The 27949-nt window shown below is 42.0% G+C and overlaps 1 protein-coding gene across 1 annotated transcript; it reads right to left on the bottom strand.

Annotated features, from left to right (window-relative positions):
* Window positions 1-1534: 1534 nt before the first annotated feature.
* On the bottom strand, window positions 1535-26846 carry LOC311005939 (stAR-related lipid transfer protein 9-like; the record flags this gene model as incomplete). The annotated part of the gene is made up of 20 exons (XM_083998541.1): window positions 26615-26846; window positions 23430-23499; window positions 21270-21386; window positions 11594-11710; window positions 11313-11345; window positions 11124-11185; window positions 10542-10654; window positions 8424-8566; window positions 8163-8230; window positions 7874-7971; window positions 7561-7761; window positions 7187-7284; window positions 7024-7101; window positions 5667-5846; window positions 4552-4603; window positions 4024-4149; window positions 2821-2903; window positions 2538-2599; window positions 1886-2079; window positions 1535-1542 (listed from the first exon to the last, which is right to left on the bottom strand). Exons 1-20 carry the CDS (start codon window positions 26659-26661, stop codon window positions 1535-1537), a joined length of 1950 nt encoding a protein of 649 aa, XP_083854667.1. The 5' UTR covers window positions 26662-26846.
* Between the last annotated feature and the right edge of the window lie 1103 nt (window positions 26847-27949).

A 27949-nucleotide genomic window follows, 5' to 3' on the forward strand; every position in this document is an offset into this window, starting at 1 on the left:
TACATTTCTATTTCGCCCCACGGATGAATGAGAAGAATCCGTCACCAGTGAATAACTCGGCACCACTGTTCGGTTGAATCTCTCTGTTGTGGAGTACTTCCCATTGCTTTCCACAGCCAAGGAGTCTTTAGACATCCGACTGTCTTCGCTCTCTGTTTCACTCTGAGCAGCTTCCTCGTGCCTCAGCTGCTCTGCCAGCGCTGTGGCGTAAGCAGAGGACAGGGAATCAAGAGAGAAAAGGCTCTCGCAGTCTGATGTTCCTTCGTTCCACTCCTCTTGGTCTTCCTCCCATCCCACCAATCCCTCCTGCCTCTCAATCCATCTGCTTGTCTTTTTCATGAGAGCCTCGGTACTGTGCCACCGCCTGTGTCTAATGTCTTCAGAAAGATTCCTCTGATCAAGCTCCTCACACGAGACAGCCGTTTTAATGCCGCATTTGTTTTGGCTCATATTGGGGTCTTTTAGGCTCCTGTCTCTTTTTTGTCTCCAGCGAAGTTTGCTTGCTATCTTCCCAAAAGGTTTGGGAGCTCGTCCTCCATTTGTACCTGATGGTGGCTTTCTGAACACTTTGGACAAAGCTGTTTTTAACCTGGGCCCCACAGAACTAGAGCAAGGTTTCCTGCTGGTTTTAAGTCCACTATTATCAACATGAAATGGGGTTCTCGCAGTCGTACAAGCCACAATCTCCGAACTGGGTCCGTCTGTTGTGGGTTGTTGTATATTTTCCTTGCTGACTGGCTGCACAGTAGTTCCAAGGGGTGACTTCAGCATAAGCGTTGAGCTGTGATCTGATCTGTTTTTAAAAGAGAGATCTCGGTTTGGCAGCAGAGGTTTTCTTTCAGGCCGTTCTCGACAAGGCGGAGCCTGTGGTTCCTCTCTGGAAGTTTGTCTGATGTTTTCAGAAGAGCTTATTCTACTTGGGAGGGATTGGCTTGGTCCTGAGAAGGTGGTCCCGGAGCAACTCTGAGTCCTTTCCCTGGGAAGACACTCATCTGAAACCCACTTCCTGCTGCCGATAGAATCAGATGCTGTCGATGGATTTGAAGTCAGTTCTATGGATCTGTTCCTCTTCAGGAAATGTCTGCCAAGGGGGAAAAAAAGACTTAATTTCAAATTTAAGGAAAGTATTAACACATAGGAAAACCACACAACAGCTAGAGAATAACATACACACACACACACACACCAACAAAACAACCTAAAAACTGATTGTACTCCATTAACTCACTTGAAGATGGGGGTGTTCTGTGGGTAGAGCCGGGAAAGAAGGTCAGCTGAGAATGAATGTCTGCGAGAAGTGAATGGCCGTCCTCTAGTCTTGGAGGGGGACCCCAACTCAGGAGACTCTGGGCTTTCAGGTCCGAGAGGCAGGGCCTTTTCCAGCTGCTGCAATTGCCTCTTAGCTTCCAACAGATGCCTCTTGCGGGCAATTCTCTCCAGCTGATAGTGCAGCCTTTTCCGACGGATGCGGCTTTCAGTGCGGCAAAGGCCGTGATGCTTTAGTAGCTCCTCCTGCACCGCCTTCTTCCTGGCTCTAACGACCTGACACGGAGGATCCACCGTCAAATCCTCCTGATCCTCACACACATGACCCGTCAGCCTCTCCAGGAAAGATGCAGGGATAACGTCTGTTTGAACTCCAGACTCTTGGGTGACTCCCTGTTTGACTGTTGTCAGGCGTTGCTTCTCTTGCAAAATCCACTGCTGGACTGTTAAATAATGATTCAAAAAGAGACTGTTAACTGTGTGGAAATATTCGTAACCATATCATTAAAAGACAAACTTTGATGTAGTTTTATTGCACTTTATAACTTCGGTGGGGTTTGAAAGTTGATGGGTACTGACACGAGCAGTTGAAATAAATTTATACATGGAAAGTACTTACTCTCAGCATGCTGCTGTCGCAGGTGGGCCTGCTCTCTCTCCAACTCTCTCTCGGCACGTCTCTGTGCAGCCTGGATCTCCTGTCGTAAACTCTCCACGTATCGCTGCTGCTCCTCCACCCGCTGTCTCGCAGTCGGCTCCTCGCTGGGGGAGACACAGGTATCCAGCTGCCCCTGGAGCTGCACTTCTTCGACACTATAAAACAGACACAGAGAAGAAACAGAGTGAGAAGCTATTTTTGAATAAAAGACAAACTGCAGTAAAAGGTATACTCTTACCTCAATTGAATGTTAGAATATAGTAATGTTGCAGCAAGAGCAGAGTGGTAGCTTCTAAATAAAAGCTACTGTTGTTAGTTTTCAGTTCAGTATCTCTGCAGTAACTAAGCAACGCCCAGCTGAGCCTGTCCTGTAAACAGCTAACTGGGACTGTTCAAGAGGGAGGGGGCGAACTGAAACACATGCCATCTCAGCATGCTGAAGAAAACATGCATGAAGCATTGTCCTACTTCTACAGCATGTACAATGGTCCAACACTTTGTAACTCTTATCAAATATGCATGCTGTGACTTGGCAGTGAAAGCTCTCTGTGCACCACACACGCAGATTTATGTATATTCTCCTAACAGACTGTTTCTTGGAGGCATTATTTACCTGTGGTCGGGAGTAGAAGGGCAAAGGTCAATGTAGGTGCAGGTCATGCCCCCTTCACTGGCCTGTGAATAATAAAGAGAAGATCCACTGTGATATGCACAAAAAAAATAAAAAACCACCAACAAAATTCACAGAATAGATAAAGAAAGTTGTCTTTCTTGTACCAACATCATATTTTTGTGCCCTGAAGCATCTCAATTATCTGTTCATCATCAGTATCGTCTTGATTTTTTTCCAACTTAAGCAGCAAATTGATACTTATTTTCTTACGAGCAGCACTTACCCGTCTGCGTTCTCGGAGGACCGCTGCCTCTGCCGGGTGGTTGAAGCGGAACTTATGCACTCCTCCCAAGGTGATCACCATCCCTGGAGACAGAGAGATATATGTCCTTCATCACAGGCTGTGCTCATCCTGTGGCATTGGGTTGATGTAAGCTTGTGTATGTGTGTGTGTGTGTGTATGTCTGTATAAGAGCAGCAGGGTGGGTGTGAGTGCGTGTCTACATTTTTATTCTTAGGATGACTCTGTGCATTTTTAAGTGTGTGTGTGTGCATATGTATATCATCATACATTCTCCTAGACTTGATATGTAAGTCACATCCACAAATCACTCCACAGGCCTTAATGTTCAGTATCAAGAGCTGTTCACTCTGATTTTTTGTTTGTCACTTTACATAAATTCTAAGCATAACTTGTTGGTAGTATGTCCCGAATTCAGTTAAATCTGAAGCTAAAGTGACTTTTTTTTTTTTTATCCAATTAAACCTAATTTTTGATTCCACTCATGCTTGGCATTTATTCAGCCTCAAGCAATTTAATGAATTTACACTCGTTAGTTACCTCTCTGCATAGAAGTTTGAATTGTGAGTCTACAATTCCCACACTGGATTCTGATTGTAAACCTATGCACCTCAGTGGTTCATAGAAAATTGCTGCACGCAGTTCTGAATGAATTCAGAGAATAAAAACCGATGTTCGCACACATCACGCATAATTTGTTTGCATATGTCACACACAGTGTTGGAATTTTGAAGAGCATAAGGGCTGGTCTTGGGTATTTGAAGAAGAAACATAGTGGAGTTAGTACAAGTAGTGCTACAGCGATTTACAAAGAAGACATCAGAGTTTCATCATGGCCAAACAACTTGTCAGGGCTTTGACGCTCAGTGATCAATGAACGTGTCATTTTGAACACGACTCTGGACTTGTATTATTCAGACGCAACAACATCAATTCAACCAAAGCTGAAATCTTCCAGATTAAAACTCTCTATCAACTCTGTCTGGCCTGAGCTTATCTTCTATTGGCATGAGAGTGACCATAACTTTCTCTGACACCACATCTATAAAAGCTTTGAAAACAACACACAACATTTGGTACATTATTCTCTTTAGTATTTATCTCATCAAAAATATCAAATGTGCGTCCCACCTAGGGGGAAGAATGCAGTGTGAACAGACTGTTTTGTTGAGGACATGAACTGACCTTGAGCCAGTCTGCAGGGCTCAGTGACCTCTCTGTCGTTGAGCAGGCAGGAGCAGCCCGGCAGCGGCCTGAGTGTTACCACACCTCCGCGGTTTTCAATCTCACAGCTGGAACTGCCCTGCAGAACTAAAAGAGGGAAAGCAGAAACACAATCGCACATGCTGATTTAGGCAGCCGCTGCACTCTTAAATATATTCAGTGCTCAATGCAGCATTTAATGAAAAGTTAACGGGCCATTTTAGGACATATTATGTTTTATCATCCACTCTCACTTAACAGTTACAATGTGCTGAACATCCTGTGATATCCCAGTCAATGAACTGGATACTCTCTTTTTTTTGGTTTTCTGTTATTTGCTGCACGTAATGTCTCGAAACTGTCAGTTTGTTGTATATTTACTCTGTGAGAAGGGTAGGTCGTAAGAGGCTTTGAGGATTTCCAGAAGAAAAAAAAATCTCATTAAACAGCTTGAAAAGGAATAGTTGTAGCTGAATTAGGAAACACTGACAGCAAATTAATAAGTAGTACCTATTTGTGGCTCTTCAAACTGGTCTTGAGGTCCAATGTGTGTGACTCCTTCCTGCAATAACAATCAAAACACGATGAATAAAAAGCCACAAAAACAATCACATCAAAACAAACCCCATCCATGTCATTAGCTGGGTGTGCTCCAAACAAAAGTGATAGTACATATAATGACAACAATTTCTCACAATGTCCTTTGAATAGCTATTGTCCTTTCACTTCTAATCTTCTACTTAGCTGACAGAAAAAAAATGCAATTTGTTTACTTTGGGCTCTTATCTAATGAGATTAAAGGCTTTCTTATATGGTGTCAGGACCACATGTGCTCCCAGGTGGCCTCAGCTCTTCACATGCGGGAAACAGTGTAATTGTCAGGCCTAAGGGTATGCTTGTCATTGTCAGAATCAGGACAGCTTAAGATCCCCTGAGTCCTAGCCTCAGAACTAAGAGCTTCTTATCCAAGTGGGCTTCATGCGTTGTGGAAGACATTCACACAGAGAGATGGGAGATCGACAGGACAGTTGGAGGGTAGAATGGAAAAAATGAAGAAGTAGACAGTAGAAACACACCTTTTCTCAAGAGTTTTTCTAGCAGAACAGAGGAAAAATAGTAGAAGGAGGAGGAGGGGGGAGAATCTAGTAGACAAAAAAAAGAGACGGTTTCAGTCAAGACAGCTGACAAAAACAGGAACTTGAGATTTGGGGGGAAAGTAGAGCAAATGAAAAAAATATTAGTGTGTGTGGGAGGTTGCATCATGTTGCTCATGCAAATGTGTATTTTTAGGGTAATGGCGTGTGTGCAAATGAGTGATGTGAGTCTCTAGTGGGGATGAAAAGAAACTTAGAAATGAGATACAGATGTGAAGGTACACGATTTCAAAACAAAAACACCAGTAACACTTCCACCATCAAGTCCAGCACTTTACTTGTAATTCCTATATGCCAAAACTAAAATATATTCATATACAGATCCAACTGTTTATAATTTACACTGAAACCAGCACACATATCATAAAAATGCAACAAAAAAAGAGAAGACCTCATAAAAAAGAGACTATAAATAATGGTGTAAACACTAAGGGTTCTGTACACATATTTGCATTCCTGTCATCATCATACCCTGAGGTGATAGAAGACGACCCCGGTGCTGAGAACATCTCTATCCAGGGTAACTAGGTGTGGTTGGAGGGAGTTGATGAGGAAGCCAGCCCGGTCCCTGTCGATGTCCAAACTGTACTGCTCCAACAGCTCCTTCTTGTCCCTCCAGCTCTCCGACCAGTCCTTCGTCAGCTGCTCCACCTGAGGAGGGGACGGACATGATGAAGGAAGGTCACGAAGAGAGGATAACAGCAATGTTAAATATTCCAATTTATTTTTAAGTAAAAGACTGACAAAAAATACACCACACTACTCAACATTTTGCCAAAGGTTGAGCTCACCCAGATTCAATCAGGTTTTGCGACTGGACCTTTGCCACAACATTAATATCCTAATACAACTAATGTGCATCATGGAAATGGATGTGGGTTGCTCAATGCATAAAAAATAGATCATCATACCAGAAAAGCTTGGTAACAGTGTGTTTTTCAAGAAACAAGGTCCCAGTCCCATCACAACCCACAGACTGTAATCTGCATAGTTTTATTTTTATGTCAAGCAAAAAAAAAAAAAAACTTTGTGAATCATAAGGAGAAACCCGCAAGAGTCGCAGAGCAGATATCTCAAAAACTGGGAAAGGAAAAATCCTGTCTGAACTGCTAAATACACCTAGAGGCATGTCAGATTATTTTTGGCATTTATGTAAACTGATCCTTCATAGTATGTCATAAATATCTTTAAAATCTTTACACACTTTTTTTGTATAAATCTACATGACACGTTTCTATCTCTATATCTTTTCTACAGTCTTGAAGCAGAGTTTGGCTTGAGCTGTGATTTTAACCCCATTTGGCCACACGACACATATAATGAGAAATCAAAAGGTTGATGCAATTGTGCCCTGAATCTCTTTTTTTTGTAAAACATCCGTCAAAGTCATGAAAAAACATCCAATTTAATATAAAAGCACACTGGTTTGATGTGTCAATGACTACTGCATCTTGTCAGGCAGATGTAACCGTCTGTGTCGACCTCGTGTTACCTTTAGTTCGTTCTGAAGCACGATGTCAGAAAGATTTCCATCCCTCTCATCACTCAGGGATGGACTGGGATTGCGCTGCTGTCAGTCAAGGGGGTATAAAAATGATCAGTCAAGAAAAACAGTGGAGAGGGAAAATGTCACGCATGATACAATGCACTTCAATCTTTATCACTCCAGGGATTAAAACGTGACAAAGACACAAAGCACTATATTTTAAGCCTTTGGTACAAAAACTTGTAATGTGGGAATGTCTTTTATGCAAAGCCTTAGAATACTAGAGGGCCTTTTTTTTGGAGAGAGTTAGCTTTATGCTCTAATGATAAAAGGTCACCATACCATTTCAAAGCTGAGCAGCATGCTCTTCAACCTGTCAATCTCCTCTCTCAGCTCCCTGATCAGACGCACGTTGGCATCCTGCACAGAAATCAAAGCACACACATTAACCTACTAGAAACATTTAGATCAAACATTACACTTTGGCATCAAACTCTGCACTGACCTCATTAACGCGAGGCTTGTTTACAATATTTCTGGCGTGGGCAGCATAGCGCAGTGTGCTGAGGGTCTCGTTGTAGCTGTTAGCGGAGGGTGAGACCGCTGCAACGCAAAAACACAAACGAGAGACATGTGCAGCAATTAACACTCAGTCACATCATATGAAACAATAACATCAGTTTAATAAGTGAGACTACAGCGGCACCATAATGTTGGTGTTGGAAGTACAAAAACATGACTGTGAGCCATTCTCACAGCTTATTCATTAATATCTCACCATCCAGGCAGCCGCCGTCTTCATTTAATGCCAGGATAAAGCAAAAAAGGTGCCTAGGAATACGCCTTTGAAAATAATAATGGCACCTCTGTGACACTTACTTGCAATCATAATGGTCTTGGAGTTGCCGCCAAGGCTGTCTTTCAGGAGCCAAGTCAGGACAGAGTCTCTGTAGGGGATAAAGCAGTGGCGTCTCCCTCCTCCAGAAAATGAACTGCTGTGGCTTCCCACCGTGCTGCCATCGCCCTCTGAGGCCATGCTGTTGATGCTCTGGCAGCTGCTGGACATCTGGGAGTTCTGGGCTGTGGAGGCAGAGAGATATGAACGATGCGGGATACAGCAGATAAATGAGAATACATGTCAGTACCACTTGTCCTTTAAATTGAAATAACAAACGTTTTAAAAGGATCTTACCAAGAGCAGAAATGACAATGCCCAAAGTGACCAGTGACTTGTTGATGTTGGAGCCCTCCGTCAGTCTGTCCCTGCAGTAGTGGGGGTCAGCTCTCTCACTGTCCAAAACAAAAACAAACGTGTCAGTGAGGTTCAAGTGTAGATGTAAAGAAAATGTGGGATGGGGAGAAAATCTCAGGGCAGTGGCAAAGCTCCACTAGGGGGCAGATTTGTCATGACTTTGCGTTAAAAGATGTTGTTAAAAACAACAAACGAACAGGAAAACAACAGAAGAAAAATACAATCTCACCTCCCAGCCAAGTCCACCAGGTTAATCTTGCTGACAATCTCTGAAGGAAGGTTATTTTCTAAGATTGCCTGTTGGGGAAAAAGACAAGAGAGATCATCCCTGAAGCTGCTAATAGTGATAAGTGATCACATCACAATAGCTGCTAACAATATAAACTGCTTGTCAGAACCCGAGGAGGAATTATTGGCAAAAAGAGAATCGTTATGAGACTGATTCATTAACAGATAAGTGCAACTGTCTGGGTCTTGGAGAGATGATGACCTGTGTGTACTGGATGGTGAAGATGGCGTGAGATCTGCTGCTGGCGTCATGGTTGTGGGTGGCTGCAGTGATGCGGTTGGCGATGCCCTCCTCCAAAAGGCCCATGGCCTGTTTGCAGTCTGTGACCACATGCTGTGATAGGTCTGATCAGACACAAGTAGATAGAAGAACAAAATGTTGAGACATGCAGCCCAAGTGCACTGATTTGTTTCATATCAAGAGTCATCATTTTAAGACTGTTGGGGAATGAAAAAAAAACATATGATTTAATTGGATCATCCAAAAACACATGAAAAGGAATGAAGATCAAAGAGTAAGAATCTCATAGCCTTACATTTTACAGTTAAGATTATTTATGCCTGCCAAAGGATTAGCCTTTGAGATATGTAAAACTGACTGGGAGACTGACACTTAAGCAGAGAGGATCTACACAACCAGAGAGATAGAAATGTGAAAAAGACACAAACAGGAAATATGTCTCATCATTACATGCTCTTGTTTGATTCGTAATACTTTCCAACAGCATTTAGTAAGACAAAAACCTGTGACAATGCTCTGCTCCCAGGCATGAATCACATCATCTCAGTGGCTGTAAAACATGGACAGATTACAACGGAGCGCCTTAAAGCTATGAGATCTGGTTAATTATTCTTTGTAAAGCAAACATCTGAAATGTTTCAAAACTGTAAGATGACAGTAGATTGCTAATGTAGAACCAGTGTTGAGGGAAGTAAAAGATGTTGGTCCTGAATGTGCTGTGTGTGTGTGTATCATGACTTGGTCTCCCTGGAACCACATGGAAATGACTTCACTTCCTTTGGTCATCTGGGATTTCTCCTGATACAGACAATGAGTGGATGTTGGCAATTGGAACACACAGGCAGGCGGATGAGAGCGAGTGGAGGAAAAATAAAGGAGTGGATGGGGTGATGGAAGGAAAGAGAGAAAAGAAAGAAAGAAAGAAAGAAAGAAAGAAAGAAAGAAAGAAAGAAAGAAAGAAAGAAAGAAAGAAAGAAAGAAAGAAAGAAAGAAAGAAAGCTAAAAGAAGACACTGGATCAAATCCAGGGCGGCCAATTCTGGACGCGATCAAAAGCTTAACAAGGCAACAAAATTCCACTGCTGACCACATGACCACAGTCAGTGACTTATAAACTAAACACACAAGACAAGAGCATTGCTCAAAATACGGCAGACCATGTTACACATCCAAGTCCATAATTTGCCAAAATTATGTGTCTTATGAGTGCATATGACAGTGTAGAGACAGAACATTTAACATTTAGTATCCACTCCCCTCCTGACTGACTACATACCAAGTGTTTCAGATGGACTCTCTTACTATATGATTGGTTGGACAAATTTGACAAATGGTCCTTAGATGCTTCTTCTTAGTGTTGGTCTATTAGAGAACTTATCATAAGGCTCTAAAATTTAAATATGCAAAACCCTGCTGAATTTGCGAGCTGTGAGGTTGCTGCAAGAAATTAATGAAAAGAAAATTTCTCCGATGCACAGACTTGTTATCTTATTCTAATCTCAGTGAAATTATTCTAGTAGGGTAATGGAAATTTGCAGCCTCGAGACCTTTAGTTAAGTATTTAATCAAAAAGACAGTCAGAAACAGACAAACCCATAAATGACAAGTGAGTTTTTGAGGCAATATTGTTCGCAATTACACCTGAAACCATGTTTGCAATTTCATCATTGGAATTATACTTAATCTAATGATTTTAGAATAGGTCTTTATAAAAGCCCTTAGTGTTTACAAATTACTTTGAAACTTAACAACAATAATAATAATCATCATAACAACCTTGAGTGCACTACAGAGATTTAGCTGTTTGTTTTCATGGCTATGTGTATGCCCATATGTATACGCCTGCACTTGTCTTGTCTCTAGGTATTTGATGGTTTTCATGTAAACATACAGTATATTTATCTTTAACATCTTCGTCATTGCCATCTTCCTCATGTGTAAAGAAAAAACAACATTAAAAGACATGAAATATGACTTGGTGTAGGTGAAAAGTTTAAAACTCAGTATTAGTCAGGGTGCTTTTCAAGTTTAAATTGAGTTTAGCCTTAGAAATCAATGTGCAGCCGCCCTGTGCTCTCACCTTGTACATACGGTCCTTTCTCAGGGTGCTCTCTAACTCTCAGGGAGGCTCTCTTCTTCTGCTCCCCTCCTTTCAGCAAGTCTCTCACACGCTCATTATAGATTTCAAGGAAGCTGCAAGCAGAGGGATAAGACGGCATGTTACTATGAATCCTAGTCCTTGTGTATGTTAATGCCCATTTCCCTACACTGTCACACTCGGATGCTAAATTTATCCGATAAATGTAAATGTGTTTGCAGCATCCTTATTTCCTACATCTCACAAACTAACCAGTATTCACTGTAAGTCTACAACAATATGGAAGTTATCTGTACATACAAACAAAATGTGACAATGGGGCCTGGCTGTATTTGAAGTAGGCAGTTGTTGTTGTTTTTTGCTGCTGGTGCAACCAAACAATCCACAAAACTTGAGGAAGTTTACAAAAATGTTGGGGAACTCCTCCAACAATGGGTTTTAAACTGCCTGTATTTTGATAGCATAATTGTACTCGTCTAATTTGAATTCCAGCATAATGAGAAGGCTGGACTGCACTGATTAAAATGGAAAAGATACTAACAGAGTCCCACAGGAACAACCTACCTGATCTCCACTCTGCTTGAATTTTGCCCATCAGGAAAAGTGTCTTCAGACCTAAAGAGGCCCTGCGGGGAAAGGAGAAATGCAAATTACCTCATCAAATCCCAACAGAAGATACCTGAGCAGCTGGATTATAAAGGCGCTCACTTCATTTTAGTTGCCACTTGCAGAGATCATAATCAACTAGCTCACCTGGCAGATGCGAGGGGTCAAGCCAATAGAGTCCTGACAGCGCACACACACACACACACACACACACACACACAGAAAAACACAGAATGAGGAGAGAGCAGAGTACTATGCACTTGACAGTTGACATTTAGTGCTGAGACACAACTCAAAACTTTTTCTTATTTGCAGTGCTGCAAGTTTTGAATTCAGTTTTTTTTTTTTGACATTTTGGCTGTTTGAGAAAAAAAAAACACTTCATGCCATAAAGAGTTGCTAGTGCAACCTCCACCCCTTCTCCTCACCGGTGTCCCCATCATGGTGTACGTCTTCCCTGATCCCGTTTGGCCGTAGGCAAACAGACACACATTGTATCCTTCAGAGGCTCCGGACAGCACCAACACACCCAGGTCCTGGAACACCTGCAGAGATAAACACACACACATGCACACACCCTTAATCACAACTCAAATGCATGAATATCTTGAAGAGTCCTGCAAACACATCTGAAAGGTTATTTTACTAGAAAAGTAAATGCACAAAGTGAGGTGGTGTTTACACTGCGAGCCAATGTCCTTGATCTTAATCGCATTGTGTTTTTTACATTGAGTATTTTTACACCAAGGTTTCACCATTACAATGCTGTGGCACCAGGCCAGTGGCAGGGAACTAATGCTGCTTCCTGCTGAGGTGTTTGAGAAAGGAGCAAGGAGGTCAGCTAATACTCTAGGTAAACAGTTTTTGCAGAAAGTGTATGGGAGAGAAACAAATGTGAGGGTAAAAAGACTGTGAAAAGTGACTTAGTCAGGAAAATAAACCTTGCCTAAAAGGCCGGTGCTGATGTGGGGGATCCGGGAGTGTCCAACTCAAAACAATCAAGTGAGGCCCCGTGTTTTCTCTCTCTCTCTCTCTCTCTCTCTCTGTCTGCATCAGAGAGCCAGGGTCTGGAGGTTATTAGAACGAGGCCATATCTCACAAGCATACTTTTCCTTATCTTAAGTTGTCAGGTCTTGTTTAGTTATTTTGTTGCATGTGTGCGCACTTTCAAACCCGTAAACAAAAGCAGTTACAGCCCACTTAAACAGAACTGACAAACAGCCAATCAGCATATTAAAGCCCTGGTGCTAAAGCTGCAAAGAGACAAGTCAGAGAACACAGTGTTTGGGCGTTTGTCTATGGCAATACGGAGGCGTAGACTTTGTAGATATGTTTATGATTAGTATCAAAGTCAAACACATTGTGTGATGATGATAACAACTGACTTTTCTCCACATGGCACATTGTACATGGTGAACATGAGTGTTTACCACTCCATATCATGTATAATAACAGTCAGCTGTTGTTTTATTCAAATTCCTACTTTTAATAAAGTTATTTAATCATATTCCTTATATGTAATTTGCACACAGCTGCCAACCTTCTCTTTTCTTTCCTTGTTTCTGTGTTTTGTTATGTGTTTTGTGTTATGAGCATGTGGTGTGCGAGCCGCCAAATGGAATTGCCCTTTAAGGGATTAATAAAGTTCTCTTAAATCTTGAATCTTGTCCCTGCGTTTGTGTGTGTGCAGATGTTACTGGTTAAGCGTAAAGTAAATGGATAAATAAAAAAAAGATCAGTCTTGTCGATTGTTATCCTTTGTTCGTTACTGATAAGCAGAGAGAAACCTCAACAGAACCAGCTCCTGGGGACGGGTGGCCTCGTCAGCAACCCAACAGCTCAGTCCAAAGGCAACATGTGCCTTGAGAGTGGGGTGGGGGGGCAGCAACCTGATCTAGACCAGACCTGAGACCCAGCACATTCCCCCCCCAAGAACCATAACACACCCTGGGATCAGTGAGGGGGTCCCTCCCTTGGCCCCTGGGCTCAAGGCCGGACTACAGAGACTTGGTGGGTAAGCGCAAAGAGTAGAGAGAAGAAATGCTCTGGTAGGTACAACGATCTCCCAGGATCAAGCACAAGAATACCTTAAACATACCTCCCATGTGTGTGAATGTGCGCGCAACTACAAGCAAGAAACCTGGAGTTGAGCCCGTGTATACTCCAGGCTTATAAAACGGTGGGAATAGGTTTAGGTTGGATGTGGTTGAAAGCTCTTGTGAAAGGCCCGGGCCTTGTGAAAGCAGCCTGAATGGATTCAATGGTCATCTGGTTGATCTTAAGACTGCACAAACCTGTGTGTGTTAATATTCAACACAGCCTTGAGTTTTCTCTGAGAAAGAAGTAAATTGTTCAACACCGACATGGTGGAGTGAAGCTCACACAGAGAGACCAACGTCTTGTTTAAACCACCATGACCAAGTGAGTAAAACCAGAGAGTAAACCAACACCCAATGTTAGGACAGAGACTTAACTTTTTTTTTCTTTCTTCTTTTTAGTATTTCTATCAGAATATATGGAGCAGCTGACAGAGGAATTTCCTTCGGGATAAAAAAAGTATCTATCCATCTATCCATCTATCTATATCCATCATATGACACAGCTTTAATCACCACCTTTAGTCACTATTTCAGTTACTTAGCTATCAAAAGCCACAGAATATGCGGAAAAACACCAATTTATGTCAATTCTTGAGCCAATCAACAAAAAAATTAACAAAATAACATAATTTAGGGAGCAGAAATGACATATATTCTCTCCTTCCAGTATCACAAATGTGAGGATTTGCTGCTGTTCAGTTCAGTTTATCATCACCATCACAAACTAAATATCCTCCCACTGTTTTCTGATAGTTCACAGACTAAACTGTTTATCAAAAAATAACTACACGGGGAAAATCAATAAAGAAAACAACCGCGGGGCTGCTGCTGTAAACCCATCAGACACCGTTTTTCATTTTAAAGTATTCCTCTGTAGCCTAGCCAACCATGCGCAGACAGCAGCCACGTGCAACTAGTAAAAAGCGCTGCTACAACGGCTGTCTTACTCACTGACCTTATAAATCATCCAACAGGCCCTGTGGTAGAAACATCTCACACATTATTATTCCTATAGGAATTGAAACACTTTTTAACTAACAAGTTTTTTGGTGGGGTTTTTTTTTGTTTTTTTTTTTTACAATTGTCAAGGATTTGTAAAGTTAATGAATGGCAATCATTTAAGGTATACACAACAAGGTTATTATATGTGAGTCTAGATATAGAGAAACGAACAATATTGTAAAGAAATCTACAATTTTGTTTTAATTTTGTTTTATACCAAGAAATGACTGAGAGTAAACGAGAAAGAGAGCACCTTATGTAACTGTTGCTCAATAAACATCGTCACAACTCCAAATGTCAAAGTGTGAGTGCAATTCACTGGAGTCCGGACCACCAACTGTTGCCCCCTGCCTCTTGGCTGAATGGAGGCTTAAACATGAAGACAAAAAAGCAGCACCACCCCTGTCTTGTCCTCATCCCACTATCTTAAACCAGACACAGACACACTCCCCTCCCTCAAACAGAGAGAATCAACACGGCTCTTGTTAAAGTTGACCCTCTTAAAGTCCCTCTATGGGGGCAATGTCAGGGCTGAGGGTCCCTCCAGGCGCCGCACAAAGACCAGGAACTTCACTTCAACTATCCACTCGTTCTTTGAACCTGACTCTCTCTTTACCTTTGCACAGTATTCCTATTGTTTTCTCAGTTTCTGCCATTTTTGCCTGATTGTCTTGATTTTAAAAAAGGAAGCAAAACGCTTTAAGTGATCTCTGAACAAAACCAGAAGGAGGAAGCATGAACTCAATCGAACCTCTTGTGTGATTCAAAACTGTTTGTTTCAGTTTGTCTAGACAGGCAATATTGTTTGTCATCGGTGTCACATCAAATTAAATCAGCAGATTATAATTTGTGTCATTGTACTCTGGCTGTTTAAATGGGCACAATGGCCCTCTGTCACAGCCTACTTTCACAGTGCAGCGGCCTGCAGCAATGGGAGGTATTTTTAGGTTAACAATGCAGGTGAGGTAACAGACAGGTTGGAAGTGGAAATGTACTCCAGAGATGAAGCAGGAGAGAAAAACAACCTGGAGATAAAGTGACCTGGCAAAGGCCAAAGCAAGTGTGCATAGCAGCAGTCGGCCACCTCAAAATACACAAGGGACAGACTAAACACTTCTATTAACAGGAAAGCTGTTGTCTTGGGCAGGCTGTTGCACGTGTGTGTGCGTGTGTTTATCTCTGACCAGTTCGGCGACTGAGAGGAAGCAGAACGCACAACAAGTACAAAAGCTTCAGAGTTTGCTTCCCTCTCTGAGAAAAAAGTGTACAAACAGTCTAACAATGAAAGAGGAAAGGCAGAATATAGTTTTCATTCTTGTGCAGGAAATGCAGGTCAGATTCATCGGGTTGAAACAGAGAGAAAGGAAGGAAGAGTAAAACAAGGGTTTGGGGTAACGTATAGCTAGTGGCAGAAGGCCCCAGATCATGAAGAAGAGGAAGGTCTGATGTGGCTCGGATGCATGACGTCATAGTTTTTTTGCATGTGGGGAATGATCACCAATATAATGACCCATATTTCATTCCATCTCTCCATTATAAATAAGTCTAGCAGAAAAAAGCTGGTGGAAAACAGGCTTCAGAGGAAACAGGTGTCCCTTTACATGCTTTTAAAATGCTTGTGTTACAATTTGTGTGTTTTTATTGCATTCACTCATGCAGACATGCATGTGTGGATGTTAAAACGTGTGGCTTGCATTACCCTGAAACTCTAAAACAACCACAATCAAAGCAAACCACTGTTTCCAAATGAATCGGACGACCAGGCACACGCGAAGATTCAAATTTTAAGCAAAGCGACGTCAAGAGCTGGTAACGGAAAGCAGATTAGACTTTACACAACTTTACACTGCTATCACCAACTGTATGGCAGCAATATTCAAACTAAACTGTTACAGAGAGAGATTATAATTTTGTAAAACCCCATTTTGGCAACAGATCTCAAAAGGAAAGGTGAAACATGCATCTAATGTGGATCTATGTCGATCTCAGACGTAAATGAGGTCTGAAGCCAGCTGGGTTTCATGCCAGAGATCTGGACCATGATAAATACTGTGTTCCACATTTGTTTTGAAACATGGGACACTTTTTTTTTCCTTTCGAAGAGGACATCAGGGTTGTGGCCTTGTAACAGAGGCAAGGCAGTGAAGTGGGAAAATAAATGTTGAAAAGTCATGGCAGCCATGAAAGAGAAAAGACTGCATGATGAGGACAGGCGGACAAGAGTGAAAACGTAATGCCCCTGTAATGGCTTAAGCCCCGTAATCACAGGCTGTGTAAAATGCCAGTTGCTTGCCTGGTTTTATGTGGCCTGGTGTACACTAAATCCTGGAGAAGTATTTATGTTTAGTGTGCGAATGCGTGTAAATGTGTGTAAGATGTTGTCATGGGTGATGGCGAGAGGCCAGCCCAGCAAAGTGAAGCCAGGTTTGACGCAACCAACAGGACTGAGATTAATTTTCCCTCCACAACCGCTCTCTGACTGGGAGGGAGTCTCCCTTAGAGCAGAGCAAAGAAGACACACGACGCGGCTGCAAGTCGAAAAAGTGAGTGCAAAAGGAGATGCCACTTTCTCCCAGTCAAACAAAGAACATCAGTTCATATGAAATTATTTCCCCCACTGATTCTCCTCCCGTCCAGGACTGCACAGCTGCAGCAGAGGCGAGGGTCACACGATTCCCGCCCCTCGCTTTCCAACTGGGTTAGACAAACACAACAGCTGGGCCTTGAGCGAAACGCAATGCTTTTGTTTGGACACAGGAAGAGAAAAAAAAATGCCACTAGAGATCCCTTGTCCTGAACTTCCTGTGAGAAGTTGAAGCTGGAGAATCAAAAAGTGAGAAATGTGTCGAAGGAAGGGACCGCGGGGAAGGACAGAGCAGACAGAGACGCACGCAGCGAGAAGACAGAGAGGAAGCTGTTTGGCCGGAGTTCAACAACGCTCCAGTTTGTCACACTTGGACAGAATTTGTAGGTCAAATTAGCATGGGAGGAGGGAGAGACAAACAAGATACAGGCTGCTCTACATTACCCAGGCCTCCCTACACATGGGAGTGAAGCACAGTGGGAAAACAGGAGAGTAAAAAAAGAAAAGGCAAGGGGCACTCCTGTAGTTCATTCCACTTTCCAGCATCCACTCTTGCTTTAACCAACACTGGGGCAAAAGGCTACACTGAAAACAAATAAATAAAACCATATCTGGAGAAGGTTTGGTGGGGGATCTGCAGCTCCTCCCCCCTCCCAATCCTCGTTAAAGAGGCCAGAGCAGAACGCTGTAGAGCAAATCTGATTTGAACGTCGCACTCTTTATTGCAGCCTGGAAATTACTTCTCCAGCCTTCAGACTGATGGGAGCCTTCCACCAGATTCATAGGCTACAGTGGTGCAGTACAGATTCCTTCACTAAGCAATAAACTGGTGCAACGCTGCTGCAGTTTATCGTGAACTCATTACAATCCCTGCACTGTTTGATATAATTTGATGTAAGACCCCCATCAGTTCCAGACATCTATAAATATTACAACTCCGACTGGGAGATAAGGAGAAAGGATGCTGATGGATAATGCAATGTTGATAAACAGAGAATTTCTCATACTTAGGGCTCCATTTAGAATGTCTTATTTTGTGTTGTTTCTATGTAATTAACTTACAATTGCTAGATGATGAAAAACTGCTTTAAATTAGTTGTCTTGACAGAATCTAAAACAAAATATAAGAGCTTGTCGTGGATGTGCATCTAAATGGGCGATGAGGCTTGTTTTATGAAAACAAAGAGAAGCTAGGAGGGAAACAACAAAAAATTGCTGCAAAAGCTCATCACTTGCTTCTTGGCCTGAGACATCATTTGCTTCTAAAAATCTGTGTGCAAGTTACTTGAGTAAATATCTGGGAGATTAAAATCGATAATGAAAATAATTGTAGGATGCAGCACAAGCAAACCGTTTATTGTGGCTATGGATTACACAATGATGCAAAGGAAATAAAAAAAGACTTTGAATTCTTCTCTTAAATCATCCAACCAAGGACTGATCTGTTCATTTATGTAAAGAGAAAGGGGAAAAAAGCCATTTCACTTCTGTTTTGCTTGACTTAAAGTGAAGATCCAACCGCTTTTAGTCTTTGTTGTAATAACTCTTGTCATCCCCGACCTTCGTTGATAGTAAGCTGTAAGTCTTTACATAAATCACAGGTGCTTTTCCTGTATCCATATGGTCTGGATCTCATATTTCTTTGCTGACAGCACGAGGTTTAAATGTCATCCTGTTTGTAGTTAATTTGAACCAGGCTGAACTGGACTTCTGGCTGTGGGTCCGGCCATGTGTTGAGGCGGAGCAGATGCTCACGTGGTGGAAGATTCTTCATATACACAGAGAAACTATTCTTCCCTCAGTCTGCAGCACTACTGACACAGAGACCTAGAAACACTGCAAACATAATCAAATCACGCACTGCACTGACACAGGCACAGAGAGACAGAGGAAGAGGAGGAGGAGGAGGAGGAGGAGGAGGAGGAGAGGGGAAAAACCCCAGCAAGTCGACTCCATTTGGCCATAAAAACAGCATTGTGCTCTGAGCTGAATCCTCAGTAGTGACGTCTTTGTGCTGAAATTTAACTGCAAAAAAACTTACTTAGCGAGGCAGATGCAAGCTTGGCAGGCGTGGGCCGGGGACTGCAGAGGCACAGACTTCACATTCCCACATTCTCTAATCAGTTTCTCTTGCCATTTGCTATCGCCCTATCCAGGCTCTAATTCTCTGCTTCTCTTTCACTCGTCTCTCCCATGGTTCTTACTTTCAGAGGCAATAAACAAGCTCAGGGGTTTGTTTTATTAAATAATGGAAAAAGCTATTTATTAACTCAATATCTACGCCCCAAACAAGGGCAGCCACATTTAGACAAATGGTCCCAGTTCACTTATGCATTAACTCAACAGCTGGATCCCGTTATGGATTATGGTTCTCTTCCAAATCCTCACCTGGTAGAGCTGTTTGCCTCAACTCTACTCAACCCTCCTCAAGAAAGCTTTATCACCCAGACATGCAACTTAAAAACTGAGCCTCCTCCACTCCCTGTAAGACAAGCCTTTTTTTTTCTTTTTCTTTTTTCCTTGAGGGGATCCCTCAGTGACAAGAATGCAACCACGTCTACAACTCAAGAGTCACATTTCTGATTTCCCTCTCTGTTGCATAGGAGAAATAAACCCCCACATACTGTATATGTGGTGTAAACTATCAGTGATGCATGGACAGCAGACAGCCGAGAGGGAGGTACAGGGGCTGGGGGTGCTGCTGCTGGGTGTGGTTGTTGGATAGTGCTGCACTGGGGAGGCAGGAGTTAAGATCCAGTTTCCCCTCGTCTCAGTCTCATGGGGACTGAAGACTAAAGATGAATTCAGTCCCTCTTCCTGTTATGCATAAAAGTGAAGCATAGGAAAATACATTTTTAAAGTAGAATCCATGAGAAAATCTGGTGCTGGCAAATGCTACATTTCCTCATTAAGCTGGAAAAACTGTGAAGTGGTTAGATATTTAATAAGAGCAATTAACTTAATACACTACTACACAACAGAGCATTGTTGCAGCATTTTGGTTGTGGGTAATATTATTAACCTGGCTTCTTGCTCTGCAACAGAAACACAGCCAGTCACTGTTGCTTCAGATCCTCCATTGAAATAACTGCCCTGTGCTTTATTCAAATATTTTCAGCTATGATGTGATCAGTGAGGGGCTGACGTTGTCATCTAGCAGACTCTTTGTTAAAGAGACCATTCTTTGGGTTCTCGTGCAGGAAAAGAGGTCAGATTTTAAATCCAGCAGCTCTGGTCCTTCAGCGGTGTCCTTCCACCCACCACGGGTCAGCGGAGGAATGTCTGGTGGCAACCAGGCCACTGTGACGGGACACAAATCAGGCAGCCGGCGTCAGAACCAGAGCGGAGAAGAAGAAAAAGAGAGGAAGAAGTGTTGTGTTGTGTTGTGTGTTGCTGAGTTCTGTGTGTAGGCCGTCATCACAGCCCCATCTTTCTTAAACACTTACAAAGACAGCTCTGACAAGAAGAGAGACAGGCAAGGAGGGGAGTGGCAGAGGACGGAGCTCAGTGGACAAAGGATAGAAAAAGTGGACCAAGTGCAGCTATTGTAGTGAAGAATGGAAACTCTATGGAAATACAAATTAATAACAAAACAATTTATCTAAAAAAAGAACTCTCTTCAGAGGGATTTCCTGTAATGGAAGCAGGCATCAGTTCCTCTCGATCTGGACTGGAGCCCTTCTCCTGCTCCCGAAACACCCACTCCAATCAAAGCCGCACAAAGATATCTAATCACCCAATCACAGCTGGGACATGAAAAGTGAACTGACGGTAGCCGTGCCGTGTCTGAGGGAAAGAGACTTCGGCATAACAGATAGAGCTGATATCATATCCCCTGAGTGGCCATCGGAGTAAAAACATACAACACAACACACACACACCCCTGTTGTTGTGGTTTGTCTTCAAACACGGTGTTTCCTCTGGGCTTGTTTCTCGGTACAGAGATTGTGTGTGTCTAGTGTCAACTTGTGGTCAGTAGTACGCACATGGTCTCCATCTACATGTCAAAATAGATCCTGTAAAATTACCCAGAAGGGAAATATTCATCCAAAGACTGACTAACCTCACTTTGTGACTAATACTATTTCAGTATTGAATATTTAAAAACAAATATGGTGATTGTTTCTGCAGAAGAGCTCTGGTTCTCCTTTCTGAATCCACTGAATTTCCTCTAAATCAACAACCAGATTGAAAACTGAATTTAAATTTAAAATGTTTAATTCATTATTTGGACTACTGCATCCTTCAAAGCATGTAAATGAGAAAACTGTGGGAACATCTCTAATAGCTGCAGCAATTAAGTGAGCATGTGCAAAAAGAAAAACATTAATTCCTGTATACTGTTTTATTTTGGGTGAGGTCAATAAGCAGACGTTGTTGTTCATGTAAACAGCCAGTTAGGGAGCTGGGAGTCGTTACCTCCTCCTGTGAGGCGTAGTGAGGGTCTGCAGGGTCCACCGACCAGTAGCAGTAGTCAAAACAAAACTCCAGAAGCTTCTCCCTGGAATCTACAGCACCGTCCGATCGTCCATCCAGCTGCAGGGAGGAAAACAGAGGAGTGACGCTTCAGTTATTGACTTTTCTATTTGAGCTGAACTCAAGTCGCTTATCATCAAACAGTGGCAAGGTGAGTGGTCAGTGGCATCGTATCATAAATAAATATGACACACACTTCATGGGGACAATGTAAGTACACATTTAATAAGATGATAAGTGAAGTTTAGCCAGGTACGACTGCTTTTGTTTTGAAAGGACTGCCACTGCCAAGGTGTGGAATTGCAAGCAAGCCGTTTCCATTCATTAACAGTGCGTTCACTCCTCCTCCAGTCCTTTATTCGCCTGGGTGCATTAATACTAAACACCTTTCTGCTTACTGTGAGTGAATCCTGAACTGAGGAAAAACAGCACAGCGGGATTTGAACTTGTCCAGGCACAGCAGCTACGCTGAGAAACACTGGGATGCATTTCTTCTAAATCACTGCATTCAGCCTAGAGAAGCATCCACGTTCATGGATGCTTGATGTACTGGATCCACTTTGATATTGAACGTTGTAATGCTCTTCCATTGCTTTTTATGTCTCAACACAACAGGTATTTTTGCTGCACTGGATCTTAGGTAAATATCAGTGAAGAAAGTGACACGTGTATGTAATAGTTCTCATCATGTGTAATGACATTTGCTTTCTACATACCATCAAATTAGAGATGAAACAATTATTTAGCTAGCTTGACGTCTTTGTCAGTTGATTTGCAGCACTGGGCAGCACTAATCCCTGGGTATCAATTTGCACACGGCAATTTCCCCGCCTGAGAGAATGATTTTTTTAACCCCTCTGCACACTAATGAAATGCAACAATGGCCCTGTAGTGTGAGGGATCAGCCAAGAGCAACACCAGCCACAGGCAAATCTGGCCAACAAAGCTCCCACCACTGACAAACCGAGTCCGGGAGTATTAACTTTACTGTTTGAAAAAGATAACCCTTCATCTCTTTTAAGTTTCACTAGTTTTAATTTAGCTCAGTAGGTCTTTATAGCTCAAATCACTTGATGTTTATAAGCGTCACATTTATTGTCCTGTTAGATCCCAGGCTTTTTTTTTCTGTCTCACATCCTGCAAAACTGTCCCACTTTCCATAAATAATTATTCCCATGAGCCTTGAAAGACTTGATCTTTTTCCATGGCAGAGGGAAGCCATATGTGGTTCGTCTCTGTCACATCATTTGTAACAGATTTCCTCCAACCCAAACTTCTCTCCACAGGTCTGAACGTAAAAATATAAGTAAAAAGGGGAAATCCTGTCAGCACCAAACTGATGAACAAAGTACCTCACATACCTGCGGCAAGGATGGAGCCAAAAGTGAGGCGTGAAATTTGTTTCAAGCTGAATTTCTTTCATCTTTTTTATAGGTTTGCATCAATATGTAAACATCTCTGACATTTTTGACATGAAACTTCCAACAGGGCTCCTGCAAACTACACCCGTCAACTTCTATCATCTCACTATTAGCCAATGCAAATATTCACATTAATGAAAACAGTGCGTAAGATGTTCCACACTGGAAATGTAGAGACAGGCCCGGACTGTCTGCAGGCAGCGGAGCTCAACCAATCAGACAAGTCGACCGAGCCATCTGACACAGCAGGTTGGTAACTTGGTCAAAGTATCATCTTACAAGACTTTACAGCTCATCATTATTATTTCCAAATGTGTAAAACCCTCTTGGTACTGATTATAACTTCTGAAAACAAAAAAATACATTATATACCATACCTTTCAATCAATGGAAAGTATAAACTGCTCTTCATAGGGTCTTAATACTGCACATGTTTGACAGAAATTATCCCTCAACTCATGTGTGTGTGTCTCTGTGAGTATGTGTAAGCTCAACTGATATAATAAACAAGTATGACATCAAGCAGGAAAAGGCTGACCCATTGCTGTAAACATCCTGTTGCTGTGATGATAGATACCCTCTACACGCTACTCCCAATTCACCCGATGCAACGCGCCAAAACACTCCAAAGCACCAAGACATCATCTTAGTGATTCGGGTGCTTGTACAGAGAAATACTCACCTTCACGTTTTGGATCCTGACAAACTTATCCTCTACCCGAACAGCTTGCCGTCCTCCATCTGCACATTCCCTGTGGACAAGAAGAGAGCAACTATTAACCTCTGTCAATTGAAGAAAATGTTAACTTGTGCTTTGAACTGAAAAGAGAAGATCTGAGGGACACTATCAGTATTTCTCACTACAAATGCAAACCTGACAGGGATTTAAATAGGAACTATGCAGGATTTTTAGCTTAACTATACGCTTCATTTTTACCATAATTAAACAGCTTTGGAGTAATTCTGATGGTTTAATGCATGACATGTAACTTGTTACAGGGAGAATGGAGGCTCTCTGCCTTCAACATAGCGTCTATTGGCTGAAAAACAACTTAGCAAGACCAGTGCCGCCGACCTGGTGTCCCAGCTATCGTTTCTGCGCACCGCGACACAAACGCACCCCGTATCGCTTAATCTCTTGTTTGTGACAGATTAAACTACACAAATATACACGTCGTAATATCATATATGACGTTATCTATCGCTCTATTGATTGATTTCTTGCTGGATTCGGTGTAAACAAATGCACATGACCAGGAGGGGGGTTAGCAAAACAGCGGAAAAGCAACCAGATTTACATAGTTCCTCTTTAACAAAAGTTTTACTCTCGATTCAGAATCTGCTTTTTCACCATACAGTCTGTTTCAAATTGGTTTAAAATGCCCTTTTTGCTGTTCTTGATATAACTGAGAGGGTGTCCAGATAAATTTATCTGAGCTCCACTTGACCAGAGGCCATCACATGACAGTCTCAACAATGAATCTTTGTGTGCTTGTGTATGTGTCCATGTGATGCATGAAATCTCTGCTCCAAGACTTGTGAGTACCACTGACCGGTTTCAGATTCAAATGAAAACAAACTTTATCCAGTCTCCAGAGGCTTCCTCCGATGAGACAGCCCAGGCTGTTACCATAAAGTTGAGAGAGTGCGCAAGTGTTGTGTGTGTGTGTGTGTGTATAACTGGGACCAGCATGTGTCCTCCCATGTGTGTGTATGGGAGTAAAACAAGGTCAACTCAGCTGTGTTGAGCTTCAACAGCTGGACCAAGCACATCTGATGCAACACATGCGAAGCTAAAGGCAATCACAACAAGGAGCTGCTAGGATTTCGATCCCCAGGAGCGATAATGACGGCAAACTCTGCCTGTAGCGCAAACGCTCCATCTCTGCGGTGGGTTAGGGGGCAGAGAGGGAGGCTGTTGTAATCGTCACCTCCCCCTGCGCTTCACCACGTGAGACTCATTTTGCCAACCCCAGCACTGGCGACCCAACCCAAAACCACCAACCTTCAATCTCAGGCTCTAAACAGCATGAAGAAGAGGAGGCATGGGGTTGGAAAAAAGTCAACCTTAAACAAAAAAAAGGGACTTTGATTCAAACCTAGGACGAACAATTTCACAACTGGGCTGACATGTTTTGCACACATGTGAGAGGCTGTCTGCACTCTTAGGGGGGCCCACTGAATCCTATTGGTGAACTAAAACAAAGAGCAACACACTTCTATGCCCAGCGAAATGAGGAATTCATGTAACTAACCAGGCTGGTGTAAATGTTATCTCCGTCAGACAGAGTGCCCTTATTCAAATACTCCAGTAAGGAAATACATCTTTCACTTAAAAAAATAGGAAGAAAGAAAAGAGGACAGTATGAGTGTCAGAGCCAGAAACGAGGAAGGACACATTTGCATGACAGTGAACGTTGCATATAACAAATCCTTTTGTTATGCAAAGAACCAGGAAGACTGGTTGAAAGAATCATTGTCCAGCCCTTCATAGCTTGAATAATGCTTTGTTATGGTACTGTAGTGGCCTTAAGATCAAGCACCCCAGCAAACCAGTCAGCAGGACTTCAACATAATTCAGTGCAACACTTGAATTCAAATGCATTACATCTCCACACCCTGATGACCTGTTAGTCAACATGCTGTAGCAATTTCCCTATTAATATAAAAAGGGTGCTCCAGTGAAGCAGAGCAACTTTACAACACTCTTGTGCTCCTTTGCTACTTCAACAATGGATTTTACTGCACCGTAAAGAAGAGGGAAAGTTTTTTTTCCGTAAATTGCTTTCACTTAATGAAGGGAATGGCTTAAGTTAAAAAAAAAAAATACAGTATGTTTTGTATGCAGATTGTTGTGCAGATAAGTAAGTATAAACTAATGAAGGATCATATTTATATTTGATGGAGCCATGTGTAGCCATAAAAACATGGAGTCCCAACTTTCAGTCATTGTCAGCATCACATAGGCTATGGCTTGAAGAACTGGGACAAGTCAATACAGACATATGACACTGTCAAAAAGATTTGAATAATGTGATTTTTTTTTCAATTGATGGGACTATCGATAGTTTTCTATACTGATGAACTGATTTATCATTTTGTCAGTGCAAAACATTTTTGATTGAGGTGACATGTTTAAACTGCTAACTTCTGCTCAAAGAAAGCCCTTGATATTGAGTTGCATACCAAATAAGATTAATTAATTATCAATATGGTGATGGAGTAAGGTGAAGCTAATGACTTTCCCAATAGTACAGCTACTCAAGCAGAGAGTGGGTGTGGAAAGAAAGAAACTTCAAGCTCTTGGTGATAATGTCTTTCATCCAGGCTGCAGACATACACATAGATAGGCAGCAAGATGTTATGAATAAATCACAATTAATTTCTAATTATGAACCCAATTAGCCTTATGGATGTTCACTAACTGCCTCACCTGACTGTCATTTTTTGTACATTACTCAGCACCACACACACACACACACACACACACACACACACACACACACACATGTGCCTCTGTCAGACAACACTACTGACAGCCACAGATGTCATTATTCACCATGTGCGCGTGCACCACTTGTTCCACTGTAACAACTACACAAAAGTTTTTTTTAGATAGTTAGCTTCTTAGCTTAGCCTTCATGTCTGTTAATAGTAAAGCAAAAACAGCGCTAATATGAGAAGCATAATGTTTTGTAAATGACTCACAAATTCCCATGGCTAGCAACAGTGTCAACAATAGTCCAGAAATGAAAGTTAGCAATGGAGACAACGAGTAAAGTAAAGAAGCTCAAATTACGCACTTCTTTTTAAATTAACGTTAGGTTACCTAGCAGCAGGGATAAGTTAGCTAACGTTCGAACTTACCTTGCGTTGGGAGGACGGACCCGAACGGCAACTTTAACGTTTGCCATGGTGATGCCTTTAAACCCAGAGTTTTAACTCACACAACTCAGCGTTTTAGCTGATGATGCTGGTGTAAAAAAACAACAACGTTTTCCGTGTGAGCATGTCGAGACCTCCCTGTTGGTCAGTCAGTCCGATAAAACTTCAGCGGGGGAGTGAAACTGTCCATTTCTCTGCCGCTAACGTAACGTTACCGCCGCCGCCGCTCCGGTCATCCTCTACCCGCGTCTCCGCTCCTAAACTCCTGACCGAAGACTGAAACTTCCTGCTGGACAGAGTGGGAGGGAGGAGGGAGGGATGCTGCTGGATACTCCTCCTACACAGGCCACATTCAAATCTGATGTTCTTCTTCTTCTTCTTCTTTTAGTTTTCAAATCTGATGTTTGCATCTCTGCTGTTATTTAAAGTGTTGAATTGAGGATTATACCTTTGTTTAATGATAACAATCTGAATCAAAATTATGAACCAAAACATTTGGTTTACAGGCATTGTAAGATTGTGAATGATGTACATTTTAAATTATTAACATGGATTGAGGCATCATGCATGTCATCTGTATGCCAAAGAGGAAGTGAGAGTGTGGGGGTGTGCTTGTTCTTAGGGGGCTTCCTCTTTTTTTTAACTTCATTGTTTGTTTTTTTTAAATCTCAGGACTTTTTATGTTGGACATGTGACATGTGTGACCACATGAATTTCCTTACTGAGGAGTAAGTTGACCTTAACCTTGTGTTTTCAATTGAATTGCATTTAAATACAAAATTACGAGAGAAAATGTTCCAGGTTTGACTTTTCAAGTCATATTTTGACATTACAGACTGTGCCACTGTCAAAATGTTTATCTTCTTTGTCAAAATCTAAGATAAAAAGTTGAATTGTAACATAAAAAGTTAAGTTTTCATGTATTTTTTACACACTCAAAATGTGACAAGTTAAAAATCCTCAGAATAAAAAGTGAAACAAAAATTGACGTTTTTATACTTCTGTATTTCAGCTTTCACTTCACTATGACTTACATTCTTTCTTTTATTTATTGGTGGAATTGGGCCTCTGTAGAAATTTCAGATTCAAGGCTGCACCAGTCCTCGATTTCACTCAGACAGGATTTTCTAGCCACTAGGAACATTCACTCACATTCTTGAAGAATAAATTTGTAATGTAATTGAGAATTTCCACTTTATGTGTCTGGACAGATTCAGTCCTCAATTTTTAAGTGGAAAATATCATCTCTGCACTCCAGCTCATTTATCTGACAAATGTAGTAATTATCTTCCTCTGTAAAATGCTGCTCACACATCC

Source organism: Trachurus trachurus (assembly GCF_905171665.1).
Source record: "Trachurus trachurus genome assembly, chromosome: 22".
Lineage (NCBI taxonomy): Eukaryota > Metazoa > Chordata > Actinopteri > Carangiformes > Carangidae > Trachurus > Trachurus trachurus.